Source organism: Mytilus galloprovincialis, chromosome 4 (assembly GCF_965363235.1).
Source record: "Mytilus galloprovincialis chromosome 4, xbMytGall1.hap1.1, whole genome shotgun sequence".
Classification (NCBI taxonomy): Eukaryota; Metazoa; Mollusca; class Bivalvia; order Mytilida; family Mytilidae; genus Mytilus; species Mytilus galloprovincialis.
In genome coordinates, this window is record NC_134841.1 from 12881748 (window position 1) to 12909716 (window position 27969).

Below are 27969 nucleotides of genomic sequence, written 5' to 3' on the forward strand. Positions count from 1 at the left end.
TCTTTTTATTTCTAAACAAAATGTAGAGTTTGGAAAACTTATTTGTTCTTCGAAAACTATTATTCTACTTTTTACGACTGTCATAAATTGAAATTTTTATCAGAATTTTACTTCCGCTTCAATGAAATGGCAAGTGCGAGCCTTTCTACTGAAGAAGAAAAGGTAAATAACACCAAACTTAAACATTTATATAGCAGAAAGGTAAATTAAACCTTAAGAGTTTCAACTGTTACCCGAAAGCTATGTTTATGAGACTCATTATGGAAGTGAACGTGAAACAAAATTTACCTCATTAAAAATGAATAAATATGACAGAAAACCACAGTGCCTATCCCTACAAATATTTTCTCCACTCCCGTGGAATTAAATATGAAAATGAAGACTGTAACACTTTTATAAGATTCTATTGTGTGCCAAATTGTAGTCTTTCAAGTCTGTCCTGACATAGGATTCCAGTTTCAGATCATTCCATCTCCATGATCTCTGACACTGGCTATGTTTTCCTGTTGTCTATAGCCATGACAGAGGTCCGCCATTTTGAAAATTTGTATCTGCCACAATGGTAAAATCACCCACTTCGGCCTCAATATTCTTTATTTTTATTAGTATTGCAACGGGTTCCGTACTTCCGATATTATCTATGATTAAAATTTGGAGGATTTTTAATATAAAAACGACCGAAAAAGCCTACAAAATGTCGAAAATCGCAATCGTTTGGATGGTGTCAAGCTATATCCTGTCAACGCGTCCACCATTTTGTACTAGACTGGAATCATATGATCAAAAAGATCTTTAAAAATATCAACCAATCAGATTGCGTGTTACAAAAGACATTGGTTTCCGATGGAAAATTGAAAATGGAGGATGAGCAGACGATTTTTTTGGGGAAAAAGGTAAGTTAAACACTAAAATTATGCTTCAAGTGTTACGATACTTAGTGAAATCGTTTCTTACATATATGTGAATAACGAAATACAATGAAGACATCATTGAAAACTTAAATTAATGACGAATTGAATGAATTTACGTTTGGCCACTTGTGACTATGCGCTTTTTTGCGCTGAGCCATACAAAATTGGAGACCCTTTTTTCGGAGTTTTTTTGCTCGAGTTATCGCCCATTACATATTTCCGGTTTCTTGTTTAAATATCATATTTTAAGAGAAATAGGTAATTAAAAGGTTTAAAGGGATATAATACAACATGTTTGGGGTTGTTTTGTGTAGAATTACGTCTCTAAATAAAACTTTTGAACTTTGAAGCTGGCTAAATGGTATGTCGCCAAACACAACAGTCAACTCTTACTTTGAAGAATCTGCATTTTCGATCGATACCAGTATATCACTTCAAGCACATGTAACTTAGCTTATTACATTTACAGTTTGTGTTATTATTTGATATGAAGAACAACACAATAGTATGATAATACATTTAATAAATAATTCATAGCTGTCAGAATTTATCTTTACATTGATGTTTCCCCCAGACTTAGGCTGTCATAGTAAAAAGCAGAGATCAAGTACCCAGCTGAAGTCTGTATAAGCAATATAAATTCAATTAATAATTTCTGTTCTGACATGTTATTATACTTCTGTTTTAAAGGGGAGGGGTATACAGTTCTACCCTTGCTGTATGTGTCACTGTGTTTGTCTCTCTATCCGTTCTTATCTCTGTCTGTCCATTTAAACAACATCATGAACATGTTTCGTCATTTTTTTTTTTGCAACTTTTCATCACAGGTGCTTGATATTTGTTACAAGCCTCATATATGTATGCTTTATTGTGGGATACCTTTTTGTACTAAATCAACATCAACTTCCTGTTTGACGACTGTTTAATTTGCAACCTTGGCTTTTGACACTCAATGTTTGAGGGACCTTGTATGAAAATTCATAATTTTGTGACAGTATTGGCAATTTTCTTTACAGATAGCTAACTCAGACACTGATAGTGATATTACAGTTTGGGACGAAAGTGACTCAGACATTATAGGCCCATCACCAGGTAAAAGAATATTAATTTTTCCACAAGCTGAAAAAAAATACTTGCTCAGAGCATGTAGATACAGTCCTGAGGATAATAAAGGTGCATTTGCTTTAACATGAGATCTCACATAATTTTGTTGTTCATACCCTTATTTTGAATTCAAAAACAAACTAGTCTTAGCAAATTATTAGTTTCCATTATATATAAATTCATATAAAAATTGGGGGGGAGGGGGGGATGCGTAGAAACCTTAAAAGACCCATGTATATTTATTTAATTACAGCACAGAAGGTTTCCAGTTCACCATTTCCATTTGTCCTCTCCCAAGTTTTTGGTAAGAGAAGACGACTCAAGGTATGTTAGATGTAGATTTATATTGTACTTTAGAAGTTTGATTAAGGCCTGTATATTCTGCACTTAATCTTATTTTCAATTAACAAAACTAACTAAGAGGCAAACAGACACTTCCTCATAAACTGTGTTGAGAGCTCTGCAATTTTTAAGATAAAAAAAAATAATAAAAGCGCTGTTCCTGTGCTGCAACTTTGGTTATGTGTATGTTTTGATTTTCTGTCAGGGCCATGTTCACCATATCTTTTCTACTTCATTATAAAAAACCTACACTTTGCATGAATGAGCATCAATAATTGAATAACATCGCATATTAACTGTATATTATTATAGCAAAACAAGTACAGTAAAACCTGACTAAACCAAACCTCTTCGGGACTTCAGATAATGTTCGGTTTTGTAGGTATTCGGTTTAAACAGGTTCACAATGCATAAAATGTGATATGATTGGTCTTCAGAACAAGTTTGGTTTAAACAGGTTTCCGGTTTATTCAGGGTTCGGTTTATTCAGGTTTCACTGTATTGTGTTGCATGTGTAGCTTAATTGGTAAATGGACAACCATAATATATACTAATACTACATGTAATATAACTAACTACACTACAGTCAGCAAGAATTTTGCTTTACCTGCTGGTCCTTTCTTGTCCACTTTAACTTTTCTTAAATACAACAAACCCGTTATTTTCTGAGAGTTAAAATATTTAGTTTCTTTTATTTTTACAGTATTATCCTTCTAAAACAATTATTTTAATCTTTTACTTCATTTATATTTTTATGAAATTTAATGTCTCTGCCCATTTGTGTTCATTTCCACGGTGGCCAAATACCTGCTGACTGTAGCGTGTGACTGCTTCACAGTAGATGCTTTAGGGGAAGACCATTTGTTTCTACGGGCTGGTTCTTTTGATCTGGTCAAAATATTTATTATACAAAATTTCAAGTCAAAAAGTTAATTTTTAATTGCTAAAGAGAAAGAATATTTATCTTTATTTCACTGTCGTTCTTTAGAATTTAGAGGCCAAGCTAATTGTCTTATTTCAAAGAAGGTTGAGGGCAGTATATTTATATGCAAAATCTGCCTACAGCCCACTCAAAATACAATGGTCGTCCCTTTTATTCACTTGCACTAGCTAGCACAATTTCTGTATTTCAGTTTGATAAATCCAGCAGCACTCAAACTGACATACATATTCCCCAAACTAACACTGAAAAGAACTTTGCACATGTAACTGATACTCTATATATATGTGATTCATTTATTACTGAAAACACTCTGTGCGTTGACGACACCCCGGTTATAGTCGATAGTGAGGTTCAGACAATCCAAACAGGAAATTTCCTCGAGGATAAAGAAACCCAGACTGATATTACATTAGATCAACAAATTTTCTTTACAACAATTTTTCCAGATAATTTTGAAAATCAAAATGAAGGTTCAAATCAATTTTGTCAAACATTAGTCACTGGTGATTTAAAATAAAAATGGCCACAACATGTACCGGTAGAAGCAATTTAGAAATTTTGAATTTTATGAAGTTGAATGGAGAGAAAAAGACAATAGAATATATTCAAATTAAAAATTCTGAGAATTCTAGTTTAAGCTGTGAAAGTAGTTCAATAAGGAGTGCCTTAAAACGTGTCATCAAAGAAAACCAAAAACATCACAAAAACAAATCAAAAAAAAATGGACAGGAAAAATTAGAGGTCTTTGAAAATGCAGAATTTGCTTTCCCCAAATTTTTCGGCTCGAAACGTAAATCTCCAGTAGATGCCGATACGGAGGCAGTTGACTTAGCACCAAAAGCAAAATTCCGGGATGTATTGCAAGGCTATATAAACACAGCAGTTGACTGTGTAAAAGAAGCAAATCTGCTAAGAGAAGAAAATACACTGTTGAAAAATACTCCTAAAGTAGTAAAACATACACGATTGAATAAATGGAAAAGAAGGGCAATAACAGCTGAAAGATCTCTTTTGAGAGAACAGAAATCATCTAAAGCAGTGATGTCAAATGTTGAGAAAAAAAATAAAGAAATTAAGAAACTTAAATTAAAACTAAAGTACCGTGAAACACAAAACAATAAAATGCAAGAAAAAATACTATTATTACAGGAAAATTTGACTAATATAAAGGAACAAAAGGCCACTTTAGAAGCTGAATTAGCATTTAAAGAAACTGAAGTTAAAGACTTGATAGCGGAAAGAGATTGGTTAAGTGAACTTGTTGATATTAACATAGTAACATATAATGAGGACAGAAAATGTTTTACACCAGACCTCCAGCAATGTGTTTATGGTTTGTTGAATTGCAATGTATCCTGTAGCCAAATTACCCCGGTTATACAACATGCCTTACAACTAGCAAACAGACAAGCAAATAAATTACCTTCAAGAAGTACAGTTAACAATATGAATGTTCAACGGCTTGTTCTCAGTCATAGACAATTAAGTGAGGAATTTAAGGAAAAACAGAACACATGTCTTCTTGGAGATGAGACTTCAAAATATGGACATAAATATCAAGGCATCCATTCTTCAGATGCTGATGGTCGAATTTGGGCTCTGGGTGTTCGTGAAATGACAACAAAGGCTGGACAAAGTGTACTAAATGTCTTAAAAGACATTTTATCCGATATTGATGATGCATCAGAAAGAAGTGACAATGAAGTATCAAAAGAAATATTACTAAATATATCATCCACTATGTCAGATAGAGCAGCAACCCAGTTAAAGTTTAATGAACTCTTGGAAGAATTTCGAACAAGCGTCTTAAAAGAAAAAATGGTAGATACATGGGAAACACTTTCATTAAATGAACAAGAGACAATTTCAAAACTCAGTAATTTCTTTTGTAGTTTACACTTATTGGTACATATGGCTGAAGCTGCTGCTTCAACATTGAAAGAAAGTGATAAGGGTTTCTTTGGTACCGAACACCCAATCTTAGATAAAAGTTTTTTAAAAGCCACTGAACCTGGGGCTGTAAGACTGATACGGATAGCTAGCAAGGCATTTGCTCGTGGAGGAGACGAGAAAAACGGTGCACACCTTCATTTTGAAACATACATAGACAATTTTCTAGCCACTCATAAACTTAGAAGCATTCCTCTTGAAAGATACAGAGGCAACAGATTTAACATAATATTTTCAGCAGCTAGTAATGTTTTTTTCTTAGCAGATAAAATGTCTGCATATTTAGAGGCCGGGGCTTCCAACAGACTCCTGCTGGCTCTTCAGTTTGACTTGCAAATTCCTGAGTATGTAGCTGGTTGTAAGGCTCTTGGATTAATATCAGAATTTATAACAATACCTCTTTGGTGCTGTTTAGAAGATTCCAACATCAGCATAATGGATATAGGGGTACATTTTAAAGAACTGGTTGCTTACCTTGAAGAAATGGATTACCAAAAATTTGTTGAAGGAAAATACTTAATGACCCGTGTTGATAGACAAAAAGTTTTGAATTCTAGAATAGTTTTGTCTTTAGTAAAGCCTTGGGAGCATGATGACAAGGTTCATGTCATACTTCAGATGATAATTCCAGCATTAACTGGAGTCGTTAAACGTCTACTTGCAGATCATCTTGTTGGCGGGAAATGGAACAATCCCACCGAAGATCAGAAATATAAAACATTGGCAACCCCAAAACACAACAAATTTTGTGAGTCCGTTTTCGGATATTTAGACAGGTTTATCAGAGAGAAACCAAATTCTACAGTATTAGCAATGGAATCATATGTGTTATTTTGTCACAACAAAACACTAGAATGGTTGTCAAATAAACCAGCTGGAGAGAGACACAGTTTATTGGAAATGGCTAGAAAGGATGAGAAAAAAATGAGAGAGAAATTTAAAGCAAGGAAAAAAGTCATAGAACTAGAGCGACAACAGATTCTTCAAGAAAAAATACAGGAAACAGAGAGAAAGAAGGAAGCAAGACTGAAAAAAGTAGAACATTATACAAATCAAGTGTTAATTTGGGGTTTATGGCAGAGTGAAGAAGAAGTTGACCAAGCTTTGTTAGGACTAAAAACCAAAAAAGACAAAATAGAAGCAATCACAGCACAGTTAAACTTCAGAAAACATGTATTAAAACAAACTGTTGATGATCAGTCTGATGTCTATAATCAGTCAAGTATTGTAAATGGAAAACGTCAAAAGTTTACTATTGATAAATTCACTTCAAATATAAAGAAACTAGTAAGACGTGCATATACAATTCAAATCAATGAAAATGACAATGACACTATTATAGTTGGTAAAAAGGTAAAACATGGATTTGAAGAATCAGCAGAAACCAAGTGGTATTTTGGGCAAGTCATTTCACAGGTAACCGTAATTAAAATAAGAATGGTGGAAGTCCGTGTTGAAGGTGTTTCTTCAAATTTAAAGATGAAGAACAGCAATATTAAAATCACTTCATTATTGGCTATGTGCATTTTTGTACCTCGTCTTGAAGTGTCAATGGACATTGTAATTGTAGCTGTCAGTCCGTCTGTAAGGTCTTGTAGACACATATCCCTGCTTACATATTATGTCAAGAAAAAACCCAACATAAAGTATATATATAATATAGGCTGGTAGAAAAACAACTTCTGCATATTAGCTGCTTAATATATGACAACAAATATAGTCAAACAACACTAACATAATATTCTGCATATTACATTTTTTTCTTCATTTTCAATAAGTGACTTATATATATTACATATGAATAAAATTAAGTGCATAATTTCTAAAATATTGAATACTCATTCAATACAAAAGTTAATTTAATGAATAAAAAGCCTAATAAAAAATACCTGTGTTTCTGCAATCTTCCCCCCACCCAAAAAAAAAAAATTAGGTCAGGTATTAAAGTAAGTATATAAATTTGATTTTTAATATATTTTGCCTAGGTTAAACTGAGATCAAATTCTGAATTTAATAGTGCTTGTTTAAAAAGGGGTGATATATATTATAATGGCCCCAAAAATTAGGATCAGTCTGTTTAGCGAAAACACAGATATTTTTTAAAGGCTATTTAATCAAAACTTTAACATGTTTATTATATATTGCACATTTCTTTTGCAGGTTCCAGGATTTCCGAGTTGGTATAACATCAAATATGCGGGTGATCTTGCAATCTACACCTACAAACTCTTAGAGGACTACAAAAAGGGGGATTTAAGAATTATTGTTTGAATGTTGAATTGTGGATCATAATAGCATATAATAATGAACATAAATTTTGTAAATCAAGTATACTGTATTTTGTTTTATTGCTGTCCATATGATAAGATAAATAATAGTTCATTAAAGTGTCACATATTGATTAATCATAAATTTACAAAACATTGTCATAAAAGAGAATCAATACCCAGCCTTAAAAGACTTATGAGACACTTGAATAAATTAGTGAATTGTATGCTGATATTGTCTTTTGCTAATTGGTCATATTGAAACAAAGGTAATTTGGCTGTTGGTGCATTGTTTCACTTAAAAGTAAAATTGAAGTAAATAATTTTTAGCCTCCAGCAAGCAATTGGGAAGGGGGTATTGGAATCATCCTGTCCATCCGTCAGTCTGTCCATGTATCTTGTAATCACATCTCCTAAACAGTAAGACATATATTGATGAAACTTTACACACTGAAAAACACAAACACTTTCTGATGATGTGCTTGAAGGAAGATAAACCAGGTCCTAAATTTGGGAAGGGAAAAAACGAATGCAGTGTATGGCAATAGTCACTTAAGCGCAACTCCTAAATCATTTAATGGATTTCAATGAAACTTTTCCTTAAGGTAGTATACTATGTATAGATGTGCATGAAGATATATTAATTTATTCTGACAACTTTAACTCCAGATGATTGAAATATGAGAATAAATGGGCAGCTGGTGGTATCTTAAGTTATCGGGATCACAGTTCTAGTTTTTTGGGGCATTTTTTTAATAGATTATCTCCCCTTAAAGCACAATATCTTTCTTATTTTAAGTTCACAGTTAAAACACTTGGTTCCTTTTTATTTCTACAAGTGTCTGGTACAATAGGTATACAATTAGATTGAGTTTTAAGTGCAGCATGACAAAAAATTTTGATTCTTCCAAGCCTATATGTAAAAAAACCTAAAATCGGCAGACAGATTTTCCAAAAGTGATAGCTTCAAATGTCCATAACTTTTTTATTTTTTGGTCTAAATCAAAAAATTTGGTACCAAATGACTTCTATTGATGCAGGCTTTCCAAAAATAATCAACTTGCTAGGATTCCAGTCATAAAGGGAAAAACCCCTGTCATGGCTATTGTCTACCCAAGTTCTGCGATATTGGACAAACCATGTAAAACACGTTAATATAAACAAGATGTTTATTTTAAAAGACATACATTATTGTTGAACATAAGTTACATACAAGAATAATAAAATATACGGTGGCGGCTAGTCTACATGTACTTGTAAAAGTAAAGGTTTCATATTCACAAGCTAAAGTATGAGCGTCTGCTCATTTCAAATCCTAAGTGTAGACATCCCCGAACCTGGTGAGTGACGTCATACTTATAGTTCCTAGGGACAAAGAGCCCGGACAGGCCGGTGTTGGGCACTTGCAAGAAGCAGGAAGTCCAGCCAATGAGACAACTCTTCACAAGAGAAAATTCATGCAGAAATTAACAACTAACATGAGGCAGGTGTACCCGTGAAAGCAGACGAAATGAGATTTTCTTATTGCATTGGTCAATGTTGGTGCCCATCATGTCTTATTTTTGACAAATTTATCATACATGTACATGTATATTATCCTCTGAAACTACTCTGCCAAATTTAACTACACTTGGCAACAATAATCATTTGGTATCAAGTTTAAATTTGTAGTCTATTGACCTTGCCTTCCAACCATCTTGACTGAAATAAAATAGGCATAAAAACCACTTGTCATCATGGTCATAGAGAAAATCGATAAAAACAGAAATGTACAAAATGTTTACCATCCAATTACATCAAAACTGTCAGACAATTTCTTATTGGTGTTATCATGGTTATTGCCCTTAAAGACAATTTTTATCTATTTCTTTGTCTTGGGTCTATTTCCTTGAAAACTCTGCCAGGTAAATCATGTAAATAGACACATAAGGCCACACCAATTTAATTCCTTGTTCGACGGACCCGCCTGCACCTATTTTTTTCAAAACAGACTTTTTTTATTTTTTTTATATTCCCGCTTCCTGCGTCATGTGATCATGTCCATTTCCTGCACCTTTTTTTTTGTAAATATTATGAAAAGATGTTAACACGTGTTGTGTGCTTGTTTTTAAAATCACAGTCCTACCTAATTGTACCTGTGTACAACGATTTTAAACCCATAAGCATCCCACCACACTGTGTAATATCTGTGATAATATTTGATTCAGCATGAAACCCATTCATCCCAAGTGGGAGTGCTACAATATAAATATATAACAGAGGAAAATACCTGTACATTCAAACATTGGTTGCCTTCCCCCTTACTAATATTCCCTATCAAAAAATGTTTGTTGTTAGAATTTATAAAGTACATTTACAAAGAACTTCTGAAAGAGTTGCCTTCATCAGCAATTATATTGTATGCTGGTGATACAAAATTATCCACACACGCTGCATGTTTATGCACCTGTCATCATTGATTCAGGGACCTGTCTTTCAGCAGTTATCGTTAAACTTTATTGATGTCGTTCATTAAGATTTTCCTGTTTGTTTATATAAATTAGACCGTTGGTTTTCCTGTTCCAATTGTGTACACCAACAATTTTGAGGTCCCTTATAGCTTGCTGTTTGGTCTGATCCAAAGCCCCGTGTTAAAGGCCGTACTATGTCAGATCTGTGATTTTTATTATCAGGTTGGGAACAACCCTCCCTCAGACATGGGGTCATTTTACTGTGCTAGAAATGAAAATAGAAATACCAAGGAGTTTATAGTGCTACTTTTAAAAACTTTGAATTCTTTACTTAAAAAGAGGAGAAATACATCATATATTCAACAACTTTTCTAAAAGAGGGTTTAACTTATTTTGAATAATATTAAAGTGAATGTGTTAACATTGTTAAAGTCCAGGAATATAACAAAATTCTTGGACATATTTTGACCATTTAATACCAGATAGATATATATAGTTCTTTGGGAAAATATGAGCCCTTTTGTACTAAAAAGTGTTATTTAATTTTCAGATGAATCGAACAACCCATTGTTGAGTTACTGCCACTAAATTGCAATTGGTAGTTTTAACAACATTAAGGAAATTTTGCAATATTTTGTTATTATTATGAATATTATCATGATTATTATGGATAGATTAAAGATATAAACTGAAAACAGCCATTATGTTCATCAAAGTAAAATAATTCAAATCTACAAAAAAATCAATATGACCAAAATTGTCAATTGACCCCTTAACATGCTTAAAGACAATTTTACACTATTTGTTCATCAAGTTTGCTAACATTTTAAAATATTTTCCTCTGAAACTACTTTGGCAAATTCCATCAAACTTTAATTTTAGGTTCCTTAGAGTATACAGTTTATAAACTATCAAAAGTTTTGATCCATAAACAAACATGGCTGCCATGACTAAAAGTAGAACATAGGGGTCAAATGCAGTTTTTTATATATCTTATATCTCAAAAACTAAAGCTTTTAGAGCAAATCTGACATGGGATAAATATGTTCAATTAGTGAAGATCTATCAGTCCTGAATTTTCAGATGAATCGAGCAACCCATTGTTGGGTTGCTGCCAGTAAATTGGTAGTTTTAAGGAAATTTTACAGTTTTTGGTTATGGTGTAATACCACCATTGATTTTCCCCTATTAGTCTTTGTTAAATTTGCACTTTTCAAAAAAAAATGTGCATAATTTATCTTAGTTTCAAATATAAGAAATACTTGGCATAAGTAAAGTTTTATCCTGTCCAGTACTATAGAAAAAAATTTCACATAACATTTCATTGCATATAAGAAAATAACCATTATTGGAAGTTAACCAATCAAATTTCTCCCCTTATTTTATCTGTGTACAAGGTTTAGTCACCATGTAACCTCAAGATTACAAAATATTCTATAGAAATCCCAAATAAAAAATAATGGTGTTTTGAAATACTCAAGACATATGTTTATGACACAGACAACAAATGGAAGTTTTTAACGACCTTAAATGGCTATACAGCCCTTGCATGGTCGGTTATGACACAGAAATGTTTAACTGCAAATAAATATACCGGTAGGACTAATTACCTACAACTGTCAAATTCAAGGGAATATTTTTTTTCTACCTACTTTCGTATACAACTGGATGTGACGTACAATCATCTCTATTTGGTGGTATTAAACCTTATTATCTTGAATATTATTATAGATAGATATAAACTGAAAACAGCAATAATGTTCAGCAAAGTAGGATCTACAAAAAAGTCAATATGACCAAAATTGTCAATTGACCCCTTAACCCTTTCCTCCATAATGACACCTTTTGACGCCACCCCCTTTACTCCGTAATGACGCATTTTGAGGCCTGTGCAGTACCTCAGTTGAAACGCTTTGACCAAGAAATGTCTGCATCAGACTTAATAAAATTTGTATCCAATATGAAAAGGATATTCATAAGAAAATCTGACTTAAATCTATTTGATAAAATATTTGGTTTTTTTGCAGTGCATTAATACTTTAAAGCATATGTTCAGCATTTTATCGAAAATCGTATGCAAATCAAGCATGCAAACACAAAAATTCTATTGAGGAAAGGGTTAAGGAGTTATTTCCTTTGTAAGACAATTTTACATAATTTGTTCATCAAGTTTTCTAATATTTAAAAATCTTCCTCCTCTAAAAAACAGATGAACGATTCAGGCTCTTGAGAGCCTCTTGTTCAAATTGTGACTTGGATGAAGAGTTGTCTCATTATATTGGCACTCATACCACATCTTCCTATATCTTTTCAGTCATACAATGTAATTGGTTACCCTGTACATTTTTTTAATTCAGAAGGCCCAACAAATAAACATGGGTTGAAATTGTGTGGTTCAACCACAAAACTTTTGGAAGAAAACAAGGGGAAGGTTAAATTAATTGAACAGCAGAAACTTCTTTTAAGTTAGAATTATATTTATATATATATACATATAGTTAAAGTAATACATCTATGAATTAAGAAATCTGTGAAAAAGACAAATTTAAATCATCCTGCTTATACCATAAATACTATTGAAAAATGATACAAGTTATGAAATTAATATTCAAAATGCAGGAAATAAATTTATAAATTTAAAGTACAATGTAGTAAAAAAAAAACCCATCTTTATCATGTTTATTGTGAGACTTGACAAACGCTTGATAATTGTTTTGGTATAAGCTTTAAAGGTGAAGGATAGAAATAGATTAAATATAAAGATATTTGAGGTTTAATTTCTTGGAAAGTCATCCTAATCTCTCTAGCAATGAATTGATTTTCTAGTTGAGTGCATTCTTGGTATATGTTTGGTATCGTTATGTTATACTGTATTGATTGCTAAATAACTCTTAACAAACTATAGTGTAAAAAATTAATAAGATGTACAATAACTGTGCATGTCACTTACATCCTGGGAATAAAATAAAGATCAGATTAGCAACAATATACCGGTACACTTCTATTTATCAATGAAAACTTGATTGTCAGTTTCCTGTACATTTCATGTCTGTTAAAATATAGGTTTTCATTTTAATATCCGCTAGGCTAGTCCTCAATTTAGTAAATTATTATGTATAAGATATTCATCAAAGGTGTGTCATTTTAAATTGGATTTCACTTGAAATGGATAATTTAGTTCTGAGATAAGACTCAACGATTACAATTCCTGGAAATCTATAATTTTTATACATTTTATTTCCTGATAACAGTTGTGCTAAAATCTATTTAAAGTCTATATATATACAAAATACCTTCAGCATGAATAATTCTGGACGCATTTTAAACATTAATCCTCGAGAGGTAAATATATATGTCATATTTTCTATATATATAAACACAGTTATGTTTGTATTCTTATGTGTGTAAAGTTTTACGGTCAATTGTTCTCCAATTCATACATAATCAGCTGATAGGTTCATGAATTATAAATAAATTGTCTTGGTTTGGGGAAAGAAAAAAAAATTGCCAGGGTAAATAAGTTTCATGCATTTAAAACAGAAAGGCTATCATGTCTATAAAAGTGAATGTAAACAGGTAGCATCCTCTTCTGAGATAAATGCCATCAAGCCCTAAGATGAACAAGATAAACATAATGAATTATATTCAGGCTGATTTTCATGTACATGTTTAAATATATTCAACAGTTCTGAAATTCATATGCATATTTAAGACCATCAGACTAAGCCAACTAATTATATAACTACAGATACAATTTCTGGTTATAGTTTCTAACTATAAGAAGAGTGAATTAATGAATTAATGCTCTTTTTTAATGACTAGCTTTTATATATGGTCAAATTATGTATTGATAAACATGTTGGTATTTTATATATTTATATATACATGCATGTACAAAGTCTTTATGTTTATATTTTTCCAATTTTTAAGATTTTCAATTTTATAGATTTTCTTGAAAATATGTGAGTCTAATAAAATGCTGCATCATCATTAAAACATGTTTAACAGCTGCAATCATGACTGAACATTGAATAAAAACAGACTTGATAGTGTTTGTGTTAGCAAATAAGATTCTAAAGTGGTCTAGACATCAGGTACTTTAAAGATTTACTTCTTGTAAGGATGTTTGTCTTTATTACAATGATACGTATATATAATTGTAAAGATTTACTTCTTGTAAGGATGTTTGTCTTTATTACAATGATACGTATATATAATTGTAAAGATTTACTTCTTGTAAGGATGTTTGTCTTTATTACAATGATACGTATATATAATTGTAAAGATTTACTTCTTGTAAGGATGTTTGTCTTTATTACAATGATACGTATATATAATTGTAAAGATTTACTTCTTGTAAGGATGTTTGTCTTTATTACAATGATACGTATATATAATTGTAAAGATTTACTTCTTGTAAGGATGTTTGTCTTTATTACAATGATACGTATATATAATTGTAAAGATTTACTTCTTGTAAGGATGTTTGTCTTTATTACAATGATACGTATATATAATTGTAAAGATTTACTTCTTGTAAGGATGTTTGTCTTTATTACAATGATACGTATATATAATTGTAAAGATTTACTTCTTGTAAGGATGTTTGTCTTTATTACAATGATACGTATATATAATTGTAAAGATTTACTTCTTGTAAGGATGTTTGTCTTTATTACAATGATACGTATATATAATTGTAAAGATTTACTTCTTGTAAGGATGTTTGTCTTTATTACAATGATACGTATATATAATTGTAAAGATTTACTTCTTGTAAGGATGTTTGTCTTTATTACAATGATACGTATATATAATTGTAAAGATTTACTTCTTGTAAGGATGTTTGTCTTTATTACAATGATACGTATATATAATTGTAAAGATTTACTTCTTGTAAGGATGTTTGTCTTTATTACAATGATACGTATATATAATTGTAAAGATTTACTTCTTGTAAGGATGTTTGTCTTTATTACAATGATACGTATATATAATTGTAAAGATTTACTTCTTGTAAGGATGTTTGTCTTTATTACAATGATACGTATATATAATTGTAAAGATTTACTTCTTGTAAGGATGTTTGTCTTTATTACAATGATACGTATATATAATTGTAAAGATTTACTTCTTGTAAGGATGTTTGTCTTTATTACAATGATACGTATATATAATTGTAAAGATTTACTTCTTGTAAGGATGTTTGTCTTTATTACAATGATACGTATATATAATTGTAAAGATTTACTTCTTGTAAGGATGTTTGTCTTTATTACAATGATACGTATATATAATTGTAAAGATTTACTTCTTGTAAGGATGTTTGTCTTTATTACAATGATACGTATATATAATTGTAAAGATTTACTTCTTGTAAGGATGTTTGTCTTTATTACAATGATACGTATATATAATTGTAAAGATTTACTTCTTGTAAGGATGTTTGTCTTTATTACAATGATACGTATATATAATTGTAAAGATTTACTTCTTGTAAGGATGTTTGTCTTTATTACAATGATACGTATATATAATTGTAAAGATTTACTTCTTGTAAGGATGTTTGTCTTTATTACAATGATACGTATATATAATTGTAAAGATTTACTTCTTGTAAGGATGTTTGTCTTTATTACAATGATACGTATATATAATTGTAAAGATTTACTTCTTGTAAGGATGTTTGTCTTTATTACAATGATACGTATATATAATTGTAAAGATTTACTTCTTGTAAGGATGTTTGTCTTTATTACAATGATACGTATATATAATTGTAAAGATTTACTTCTTGTAAGGATGTTTGTCTTTATTACAATGATACGTATATATAATTGTAAAGATTTACTTCTTGTAAGGATGTTTGTCTTTATCACAATGATACGTATATATAATTGGCTAATAATCATTGAAGACAATATGGTGACCTTTGGATTTTTGTTTGTTTGTGTTTCTTATCAATGTTACCTACAAATAATTTATACTGTTATTTAGGTTTTTAATATCAATGTTACCTACAAATAATTTATACTGTTATTTAGGTTTTTAATATCAATGTTACCTACAAATAATTTATACTGTTATTTAGGTTTTTAATATCAATGTTACCTACAAATAATTTATACTGTTATTTAGGTTTTTAATATCAATGTTACCTACAAATAATTTATACTGTTATTTAGGTTTTTAATATCAAATTTATTATTGAGATTTGAGCCTAACAAGATAAGGGAAGATAACTCTATTGATTTCTCTGTTGTATAAATTTTACATGAACATTTGAATAATTTATTTACATTGATCACATGTATTAATAAGTCACCAAGTACTTATATTGCTGGGAGATATTTTTATGTCATCAACAACAATACATACTTATATGATGTTGGGAATATTTAAGAACTAAAGCCCCCTACAACACATGTGCTATGATTTCATTTAGAGGAATCTTATATAATTAGAGCACTGGCACCCAGCTGTGAATTCCTACTCCTCCATTTTGGTTATATACATTTAACCAATGTTTTAATTTGTTTCACATATTTAGACAAGTTTGAAAAACCATGTATTCCACCTTTACAGATTTACAGTTAACCTGTTGAACTAAAACTTACAATGACTTATTGAAATCAATGCACCTGATTTATAGTAAATATTATAGAGAATTAAAACGTTGATTCCCTCAATATGCAAATTCATTCTTATTTTCATACGTACATAAAAATATCCCTTTTGCAAAATTGGTGTTATAATTTCTGTTTTTGAGAAAAAGTTATATATACAATCATGTACACCAAAGTACATGACTCTCCCTTACATTATTATGTTAGTTTTTACAGTAATATGAGAAAAGGAAATGGGAAGTTCAAATTAATTTCCATACAAACCATATCAAATCACAAATATAGGATAGTAAAAATTTATTTTATGAATGACATGATATGTGGGAAACACCTTTGATATTACATAACAAAATGTTGCTTTCAGGTATCAGTCATTCACAGGAAACAATGTTTGATAATATCATTAACTTTTCCTCTCTTTTTTTACAGGAAGTAAAAGGTTTTCTGGAATATGTAAATAAGATTCGTGAGCGTGAGAAAGCAGAACCACTAACATGGAACACTGCCGTCAAGTTTCTTATGGCAAGGAAGTTCGACAAGAAAAGAGCCATAGATCTGTATATAAACCATGAAGTACGTTTGGGAGTTTTTAAAATATCATGCTGTTTCACTTGTGCACTCTTGTTTTTTTAAATTCAAAGTGATGAATGAGACATTGTAAAAGGTGATACATGTGTGGTCAGGGTTCATACTCTTCAATTAGTAATTTTGGAGTTTAAGCTCATTTTATTTCTATCTGGGAATGGCCTTGTACTTGCTTGTTAAAAAAGGCAACAATCCAGGAAAACCCTACAACTGTTATTTTTGGTAGCAGGTTTTCCCTTGGGTCAATTTTCTCCTTTGCCAAAATAGTATTTGCTGTGATCCTGTTTCAATTATTTTTTTTCATGAGCAAATGAAAGAGTCCTCTATCATGTTTGCATGTGTATATGTTGAACCATTGATTATATTTTGCTCAATAAGGAATACATGTATATGGTCATATATCCATTAATTTCTGTGTACATGTTGTAATGAGGAATACATGTATATGTATATGGTCATATATCCATTAATTTCTGTGTACATGTTGTAATGAGGAATACATGTATATGTATATGGTCATATATCCATTAATTTCTGTGTACATGTTGTAATGAGGAATACATGTATATGATCATATATCCATTGTTTTCTGTGTACATGTTGTAAATAAAATATTTGACACCATGAAAATGATTTTACAAATAATATTTTTGGGAATTGATTAAAAGATAGTTTAACTGTAATTGAAGATTCCATGAATTGAAGTTTCTTATTGAGAAATTGAGCATGTAAACTGATAAGATTATTTAATGATAAATGATTTGTTAGGAAATAAAACCTTACACCCTGTTGACCTTACAAATTACACATGATTACAAGCTAACTGTGATTGTACAAATAGAATAAATAGTTTGATAAAACTTCAAATGTTCTTATCTGATAGTTAATTTTAAGGAAATTATATATACAAAATACTGTTATTGTTCCAAATGATGTTACTCTTATATTAGTTTAACTTTTAGTAGTATTTCATATCGGTGAAATATTTAAAATATGGTTATCTTTATCTTTGATTATTAGGACAATGAATAAATTTTCTTCAACACGGATTTGTAATTTTAGAAAAAAAAATTATACTGTAACAAGTATGAACTTTTTGTACTAAATAATTAACTGGAATGAAACATTTTATTTCCCACTATTATATCTTTTATGAATAATCTTATATCTAATTATATGATAATCTTTTACTTTTTTCAGATAACACGAAAGAAAGAAGAATTATTACATATAGACAGTAACGATGAGTTACTACTGAAAGAAGTGGCTACAGAAAAGTTAACAATATTGGTATGGAGAAATAATTTTTCAAAGTTTGAATTATTTTCCTTGAAGCATTGTGTGATTGATCGATACATAAACATGATAGATGAAGTCAAAATACATTTTAAACGAAATACGGTTTGAATAAAGATACAAAAACTAGTTGAAACAATCTATAAAGTACAGACTTGTAGGTGTAAATTTTACAAAACTTGGCAAATATATAAAAAAAATCATATTATTAAACTTTGTACTTTTCCTTCCTGCCAAACAAGTTTTGTTATTACATTTTATTAATGACATGAATGATGTTCATTTTATTTGTGCAATAGTGTTTATTTGTTAAAAGCCATTGTTTTGTATGCTTAAGAAATTTGCAATCTACCAAAAAGACTTAGTTATTTTCTTACCTTTAATTTTAGGACAAAAGGGGATCTTCAAAATAAAGGAATTATGTAAAAGCATTGCTAGACAATATTAAATTTACTTATTTTATGATTTTAACCAGTTCATTTGACAGTATATTATTCTATGCTTGAATTAAAATTCAAATTTTTCACCAGCAATAAAAAAACTACACTAAAAAATCAAAAGGGCATCTAGGACATTCTTTACTTTATTTTAGAATTAAAACAAGAATTTCTGTTAGAGTATGTACGTATAGAGAAGTCAATGGTTTTTTTTCCAAACACAGCATATTTATAACATTTTGCTATTTACTCCCGCTTTGAAAAAGGGGGGATATATTGTTTTACCTCTGTCTGTCCGTCAGTCTGTCCATTAGTCCGTCTGTCCCATTAATATTTTTCGTCACATTTTTCTCAGGAACTACAATACATGGATTTCTAAAATTTGGTTTCAGGGTTTATATATATCAGCTATACTGTGTGATGCATTTTCAGATTCATCACTCAGCAACTTCCTGTTTACCAAACACTTGTACCAATTTACCCCTGATAGCCAAGAATTATCCCCTTGCTGGGGGGGGGATATCATCAGTGAGCAGTAGCTTGCAGTTTCACTTGATCTTTTGGCGTAACCTATTCCATTACTATAAAATATTTTCGAATTTACAGTACAGTTCAGTGCAATTAAAGCTCAAGTCAACTAGATCACTGTCAAATTAATAATACAGATTTCCCTAACATAAATTGTCAGAATCTTCTTAAAAGGAAGGAAATCTAAAACATTGTAAAATGTTTAAAAACCAAAAAAAATCCTGGTTATTGCAATTCATTTTTGCAATTCTCTGCAGTTAGAACATTCCAGATAGTTAATGAATAGCATAAAAAGAAAGAATTGTAAAAAAAAAGAACTACTTCTTTGAAGACAAAATATTCAAGGAGAATGATTTAAACATTTATTTCTTTTGTATATAAATATATATATCTTGCTGCATTAAAGACACGTTGATGGCCTTTGGCTGTTATCTGCTTTTTGGTTGGGTTGTTGTCTCTTTGACATATTTCCCATTTCCATTCTCAATTTTATGTATAAATATATGTTTAATATTCAATATCAACATCAGGTTGAGTAAGCTCCTTGATATGCATCCTGTGTCATAGTATGACTAGATGACATTCTGACACATAGACATTTATGGGAAATATCCAACAACAACTGTTTTTGTTCAATAAGTCACAATTACATTTTGTGGTTTGAAAATATGAATGTAAGGAGATGTGGTTTATACATCAATGAGAAAATTAATATAAGAACTGAAAAAGACACATAGAAATTTGCAACAGTAGAGTATGGCACAGTAGACAGCTGTACAAATTAATAAAATAGTAGAACAAGAAAAGACGTCAACAGTAGACAAACCCAAAAATTAATAAAATGATTAAACTAGAAAAGAAATCTTCATCCACACAACAAATGTCTAAACTAACAATATTGTAGCATATAACTTTTTAATAGAAAATAATTAAATGTAAAGTAATTGTGTGATCTATTACAGCCAGGGAGAGACAAACATGGTGCTGCTGTAGCCTTATTTACAGCTAGATTACATCAGCCCAGAGACTCAACACATCAGATTGTTCTCAAAGGTCTACTTTATCAGCTGGATGCTGCTTTGGAAAGGTAGGATATTTTAAAAATTATATATAAGCCAAATGTGCTATGAATATGCTTTATAAATAAGAGAATTATCTTTAAATTTATCTGAAAAACAGGGAGGAAATTAACAAAGAAGCAATTAAAAAACATCAAATGAATAATAACAAAACCATATGGTCAGAAGAAAAAAAATGAAAAGGCAAACAGCCCACAAAACATGGCACAGAAAACTAAAGATTGAGAAAATCCAAGGCTCTGTGTTGAAGACCATACTTAGACCTATTGGTTTACTTTTACAAATTGTGACTTGGATGGAGCATGCCTCATTGGCATTCATACCACATCTTATATCTATGAGCTCTGACAGGGTGCAATAGGCAAAGGAAAATTCCATTAGGCTGATGCTGTATCATCAAGTGCAGATGCTGAATGAAAATTATAAAAAATTTATATACAAGTTTTTTCATATTAATATTGAAAACATGCTGTGCAAGCTCTTTTATTTTGAATATATTTTATATGTTTCAGCAAAGACACACAAAGACATGGACTAGTATTTATATATGACATGACAGATTCAAAGTATGCAAACTTTGATTACGAACTCTGCACAAAAATTCTCAGTCTTTTGAAGGTAGTGTATGTTTGTTTTTATTTAATCAAATTATTTTGAGTTATTATTATATCCCATGCTAGGGTATATTATCTATGACATATCTATCAGGATGTGTGTCACTTGTTGGTGCAAGGATAGCACTTTCAATAATCATTGGATCCCCTCCACAAGTGGATAGAGGTTCCACTCATCAAATCCTTCAATGAGTTTAAGAAAAAGAAAAGTTGATTTGAAGACCAATTTTCAGGAGGGGGAACTTGTAATTATATTCGATATTTATTATTGTAAAAACAATATGGCACCTCCGACAAGTTGGAAAATCAAGATAATCTGAAAAGAAGTTGTGTTAGTTTTTCTCAAATATTTTATTAGTGTATCGTGTTAATGTATTAGTACCCACTTTTAATATAATTGATTGAAATTAAACATGTTAAAATGACTTTAAATTCATGCATGCTTTTAAAGAATGGTATTTACACATATAAACTATATCATTCTATAGTTTTGTGAATTAACAATGCCAAATTAGCCACAAAATGCACCATTTCCTTTGAAACTGATAATTTTATCTGATATTTTTTATCATCATAATTAACGTTTATTAATTTGTTTATTTCAGGGAGCATGCCCAGCAAGATTGAAGAAAGTATTAATTGTGACAGCACCTCTGTGGTTTAAAGCTCCTTTCAAAATACTCCAACTTTTTGTCAGGGAAAAACTCAGGGATAGGGTGAGTAAAGGAGAGTAAACGACATCAGTCATAGTTAGATTAGTTACATGAATTTGTGAAGATTATCTGTCATTTAGTTAAAAAAAAAAAGAAAATGTTTCTAAATATTGATGTAGTAATTAATACAGCAATTAGAAGTTTTTAAAAACAAATCTTGAATTGTCTGAAAATGATTATAGATGCAGATAAATGTTAAATATCTGAAAAATAACACACAAACTGTAGACAAGACTTGACAATGTTATACACAAACTGTAGACAAGACTTGAAAATGTTATACACAAACTGTAGACAAGACTTGACAATGTTATACACAAACTGTAGACAAGACTTGACAATGTTATACACAAACTGTAGACAAGACTTGACAATGTTATACACAAACTGTAGACAAGACTTGACAATGTTATACACAAACTGTAGACAAGACTTGACAATGTTATACACAAACTGTAGACTTGACAATGTTATACACAAACTGTAGACTTGACAATGTTATACACAAACTGTAAACAAGACTTGACAATGTTATGGTGAACTATTTCAGATGATATTATAACCAAAATGGTCAATTGTAACAAAAAGACATAAACAAGTGCCTCATTTAGCATGTTTAGTGATTTGAAGTTTTTAAAATTGAAAATAAAATGTACAGTAAAAGTAAGAATTACTTTAGAAGTGAGAATTTTCAATATATATTGAATTGTCAGACTCATTGGAGGTGAATTATGAATGAAACTGAGTGTCCCAACAACAAAACACTTTACTCCTTCACTGTATCCCTGTCCTCATTCTACAACTCCAGTTTTAGTCATCATATGATCTCCTATACTGCTTTAGTTGCTTTTGTTTTGGCTTTCAATTTGGAATATATTTAAACTTTAAATGATTGTTATAATTTTAGGTATATACAATCAGTCTTCAACAACTACATTTGCATATACCGAATGAGTCCCTTCCTCAACATCTTGGAGGAGCAATAATGAACAGTCATCCTGCTTGGATGCAAATATGTTACAAAGTATCAACAAAGCAAAGCGTTGACCTTGACACTTACTTCTTCCCATGTAGGAATACTAGGCAAGGATCTGTGTCACAAAGAAGCTTATCTAGTGAAATTTCAGACTGCATGATTATTAGTGATATTGAATCTGAAGAATCCAAGGAAACAATTAGTGAAAAACATAGTTCTGAGGAAAAGGAAAAGGAAGAAAAGATGATCATAGATCAAGAAAAAGAAGTCACAGTGGAAAAACATGACACTTGCGCAAATGGCAGTATAAAACGCAGACATGATTCAGATGTCAATAATGCAGACGACAACAAGCAGCAGAACAGCAATTGCAATGACAATATAAATGAAGATGAATCTGATATCCCACCGAAAAAAAGACCTTCGTCAACAAGTACAAATATTATTGAAGATACTAATCATATGAATGAAGTTACAGGAATGACTGTTGAACAACTTGTTAAACACTTGAAGAAAACAAGAAGAAAAGGACTGTATACTGAGTATGCACATATAAAGATGGAACCACCAAGTGGAACATTTAATATATCAAAGTAGGTATTATCCTTAAACATGGAACCACCAAGTGGAACATTTTATATATCAAAGTAGGTATTATCCTTAAAGGGGTACTAGCTGTCAAATTCATGTTCACCGATATTAATCTAATTCTCATATTTGATTTATAACAATGTAAGACATTTATCCAAACTATTAAAACTCTAAAAAAACAATTCACAGGGCACAGGCATGAAAATATGTAGCTTTGTTTCGTGTGTACCTTAGCCTAGATACCCTCTAATTAATTATCGAGTGGACCTCTAAAGTCATCTGATGATCATATAAACGTGTAAACATAAATATAGATATAAATAGATTAAGCAAACTTGTGCTGTTTGATTATTTTAAATCAATCTAATTTCATATTATAGTTGAAAAATAAATGTTTATCATCGTTTTAACCTGTATAAGAATCATTTTTATGGATACCAGGATAAAAATGATTTACCTTTGTTTCACTTTCAATGTTCACATTCTTTTCCTTTAAATAACTTCACACATACAATTCATGTGTTATCCATCTCAAGCTAAGGGGTTAAATTGAAGCTAAAAGCAAACTATTACTTCACTATTTAGATTTCATTAATGATTGAGCAAAAAAAATAATATATTTGATTTTTTAAATATCTCGTAGCTAGTGCCCCTTTAAAAATGATTAATATAACTTTTACTAGTAGTACCCCTGACTGACTATGACAGGATTTTTTGCTTTAATAGACAAATGAAATGTTATTTAAAAGTCAAAGGTGAATAATTTGTTTACATTTTCATGAACATGGACTGAGTATATATTTCAACCGTCTTGTCATAAATTTAAAAATAAAATACAAAGTACAAGTGACAAATACAAAAAAATGTTAGCAATTGGAATGATATTTAACCTATTCTTCAAATGTATACAAGTTAAAATGTGTACATTCATGAAAGTTAAAAATTTAGAAAGGTTGTTGTTATTTTGTTAACTTTGTAATGGTAAGTCATATTGTAGTAGCAGTTCGAAGTAACTTTCACTAGTATATTTAGAAGTCACTGTTCATCCAGGCTTTTTATACCTCTAATGGGGGAAGTGCTAAAAGATATATTTCATGGTTATGTATATACATTGTTTACTTTTTTTATATTTCAGAGCGAAATACAACTTGCCAAAGAACAGATACTCTGATGTATTATGTTACGACCATTCTCGAGTCAAACTACCCGCCATTGTTGAGGGTGATCCTTCTTCAGATTATATCAATGCTAACTATGTTGGTGGTTACAAACAGGACAGTGCATATATATCAACACAAGGTTTGTTCATGAATGAGTAATTCATGCTTTGAAATATTTACTCTTGTCATTTTATATACCTTAAAGATAATCGATTTTCTATTGTAATTTGATTTCCATTACAAGTAACAAAATTCAGTGATATTTAAAAATAGTTGTTTGGACGTTGCTATATCAAAAAGAAGTAGTCCTGGGATTAGAGCCAAAGGGACAGAATCTCAAAAACATTAATGAGACATCAACCCAATGTAACAAAACAAAACAACACATAGAAGTTGATATACAATCTTCAACACAAGTGTCTAAAAAATATGTTTAGTTTTGAATTGCTGGATGTTCAGTAAAGTTGTGTATAAAATAAACAGACCCTTAAAAATATGACATCAAATTCAAAATTCATAATAGACAAAACTTTCAGGTATAGCAGAAGGACCAAATATACATCTAAAGCAGACTAATGAACACATGGGGAAAAGAGACAAGACCTGTTTGAAAATGGACTTGTGACAAAAAATTTATATTTCAATTACACTAATTATGATTTAAATATTTTGTAGGACCTTTACCCAAGACATTTGGAGATTTCTGGAGAATGATATGGCATTGTCATGTGATGGTTATTGTCATGACAACAAGGTATGTTTTTTGAAATACCAATCAAACAATAATAATGTTTCATGTAGAGCACATGTTTCCTAAAGTAGTAATGTTCAGTAACTTGATAATCATGATAATGTTCATTGTAATTTTTTCAAAGCTGTTTAAAAATATGAATCAAGAGGTACTTTACAAGGAGTAAATAATTTCTGTTGAAACTAATGTATTGTTAAAAAAAAATGTTTTTATGAATGCATCAGTTTTTGGCAAAAGAAAACACTTCAACACTTACAAGTTGAAAAATTCAAATATTAAGACCAATTGTACAATTTTGTATATATGCACTACTGCATGATTCTGTCTAAATCAACTATATCATTGAGCTAATATATTTGTTATTTAATTTAATATTTATTAATAAACTTGGTAAATAAAGATACTTTTATTAATGTAATGAAAGTTTGTTGAATATACACAGCGGCAGACAGCCTTCTTTTTCACACTTTTGATTAAATCTTTATAAATTCAGTATTTCAATGTTAAAACATGAACAAAATTGTGCTTATAATTTTGTAGATTTGACATTTTCATTTCAAGGACTTAGCTAACTTAAAGATTTTGATTGTAAGGAGTTGGATTTTAAGAACATTTATGGGGTATGTGATTTGCTTATTGTTGAAGGCTGTACGGTGACCTATTGCTTTTAATTTCTGTGTCGTTTAGTCTCTTGTTGAAAGTTATCTCATTGTCAATCATGTTACATCTTCTCTTTTATATTTGGCTTCATGTCTTGTCCAAAAAATGGGGATTGAAAAAATAGTTCCAATTTAATGTATTTTATATGTGTATCTACAGGGTAGTAGAAAGAGGAAGAATGAAGTGTGGTCAATACTGGCCAATGGAAGAGGAATCCGAGGAACAGATAGAGGAATTTATAGTCATCAACACTGGAATAGAACAACACCATGATTACACAGTTACTGGACTTTTCCTACACAATACCAAAGTATGTAAATATATTCAGGAAATTCTGAGTTTGGAATGAGAAAAATATTTCATGTTAGACATTGTTTAGTTTGATGCTTAATTTTGCAAATGAAATTCAGCTTTATGTCATCAGTTCAGAGTTTCTAAATATTTTGACTTTTACAAATGTCTTGAAATTTGGTATGTTTAATTTGGAAACACTCAACTATCAAAACATCTTTAGTTTTAGATTGTATTGTTCACTTTCAATTTGATAGTTTTAATTCAGATGATATGGAAGATTTTCCTTATTAAAATAAAACATAATTTTATCTAAAGTTGGCTTTAAAAAAGCATGCTCATCACAATTTTTCAAGTTTTCAAGGAATGTTTTACTTTGCTTCCTCTGTACTGGATCCAAATCTCTTTACAAATCACACATTTTAATAGTTACTTTTATTTAGACATGCTTTTAGAAACTCTATTTTATGTCTGTAATTTTTTCTTTCAGTCTGGAGAATCTCGTCATTTGACACATATACAGTTTACAAGCTGGCCTGATTATGGAGTTCCAAGAACAGGAACAGCTTTTCTTGACTTTTTGTTCCGAGTTAGAAGTTGCCAAGCCGATGCCACTAAACGACTTGGTTCATCTTGGAAAGGTCATGCACTTGGCCCACCGATTGTTGTTCATTGTAGTGCTGGCATTGGTAGAACAGGTGAGCTTCACATATACCCCAGTGATTTACTGGTTTACATCTTTACGTCCCATTAAATTCTGAAACTATTATAAAGCTTTATTTTAGCATACTATTCTGTGTGAAACAGTTTTAAATTACACCCTCAACATTGTCAACAACTTACTGTATACTGGAATGTTCATGGCATTTTCATTAGAAACTAAAGATTTTAGGAACTATGGATAATTTCCACCAAACATGTTGAATTGACAATGTTCCAAATTATGGCACTTAAATTGTTTCTGTTTATGCATTCACAGTCATATATTAACAGTAATTCTTTAAATTTGAAGATTGCTAGTTAAATGATTTTTCAACTTATTCTAAAAACGGAAATTATTTTACTAAATAACGTTTAAATATTTATTATGTTTATTTATGTACCATAATGTGATATTTCACTAAAATATCTAAATTGACAATGATCTTTTTCAGGAACATTTATGACAATAGATATATCACTACGCCAATTAGAAGACACACATAAAGTAGATATTAAAGAGACAGTGAGAAGGATTCGTTCACAGCGAGCCTTTGCCATACAGATGCCAGATCAGTATGTATTTTGTCATCTGGGCATTGTGGAGCATGCTTTAAGGCAAGGTGACATTGAGGATCTAGATCTGGCTGGCTTTGATGATAGTGATAGCGAAAGTGATGAAATTTGACATCGTTTATATAGCTTTACCTCATGATCAACTGTCTATATGTTGTTCTTATTTTGATATATAAGATGTTGCTTACTAAGCTACCTCTAAATTGAGGTCACCTGTCCTATACTGACCAATCAGACATGTCTGTAATATCTGGAGATATTCTCAGAAAAAACTTATAATTAAGGGACTTTGCAAGGTGGATATTATCATCTGCTTCTAATTTTTGATAGGTCACATGAAAATCTAATGAATGCCAAGTCATGTTCAGATGACCTATAAAGTTTTTTTTCTGTTTTTTTTTAACATTGATTGTAAACTCT

The 27969-nt window shown here is 30.5% G+C and overlaps 2 protein-coding genes across 3 annotated transcripts; both read left to right on the forward strand.

Moving 5' to 3' along the window:
* The first annotated feature begins 43 nt into the window (after positions 1–43).
* On the forward strand, positions 44–27969 carry LOC143071389 (tyrosine-protein phosphatase non-receptor type 9-like). 2 transcript variants are annotated; one of them, XM_076245645.1, is made up of 12 exons: positions 44–162; positions 17023–17166; positions 18379–18468; positions 20402–20526; positions 21031–21136; positions 21738–21848; positions 22753–23414; positions 24548–24711; positions 25248–25326; positions 26143–26293; positions 26765–26972; positions 27429–27969. In XM_076245645.1, exons 1-12 carry the CDS (start codon positions 127–129, stop codon positions 27659–27661), a joined length of 2109 nt encoding a protein of 702 aa, XP_076101760.1. In that variant the 5' UTR covers positions 44–126; the 3' UTR covers positions 27662–27969. The 2 variants fall into 2 exon arrangements, with proteins under 2 accessions (XP_076101760.1, XP_076101759.1); XM_076245644.1 differs by lacking the exon at positions 44–162 and adding an exon at positions 13033–13309.
* Positions 547–8580, forward strand: LOC143071391 (uncharacterized). Its single transcript, XM_076245648.1, has 4 exons — positions 547–893; positions 1928–2003; positions 2269–2339; positions 7411–8580. The coding sequence occupies exons 1-4, from the start codon at positions 777–779 to the stop codon at positions 7519–7521; spliced, it is 375 nt and encodes a 124-aa protein (XP_076101763.1). The 5' UTR covers positions 547–776; the 3' UTR covers positions 7522–8580.

What these genes read in the sequence shown, in the direction of transcription:
- LOC143071391 (XM_076245648.1), top strand. Translation starts at nt 777, where the DNA reads ATGATCAAAAAGATCTTTAAAAATATCAACCAATCAGATTGCGTGTTA. An exon ending in CATTATAGGCCCATCACCAG is followed by an intron (nt 2,004 to 2,268) that starts GTAAAAGAATAT and finishes ATTTAATTACAG; the next exon opens with CACAGAAGGTTTCCAGTTCA. An exon ending in GTAAGAGAAGACGACTCAAG is followed by an intron (nt 2,340 to 7,410) that starts GTATGTTAGATG and finishes TTTCTTTTGCAG; the next exon opens with GTTCCAGGATTTCCGAGTTG.
- LOC143071389 (XM_076245644.1), top strand. Translation starts at nt 13,268, where the DNA reads ATGAATAATTCTGGACGCATTTTAAACATTAATCCTCGAGAG. An exon ending in CTGGATGCTGCTTTGGAAAG is followed by an intron (nt 20,527 to 21,030) that starts GTAGGATATTTT and finishes TATATGTTTCAG; the next exon opens with CAAAGACACACAAAGACATG. An exon ending in GGGAAAAACTCAGGGATAGG is followed by an intron (nt 21,849 to 22,752) that starts GTGAGTAAAGGA and finishes TTATAATTTTAG; the next exon opens with GTATATACAATCAGTCTTCA.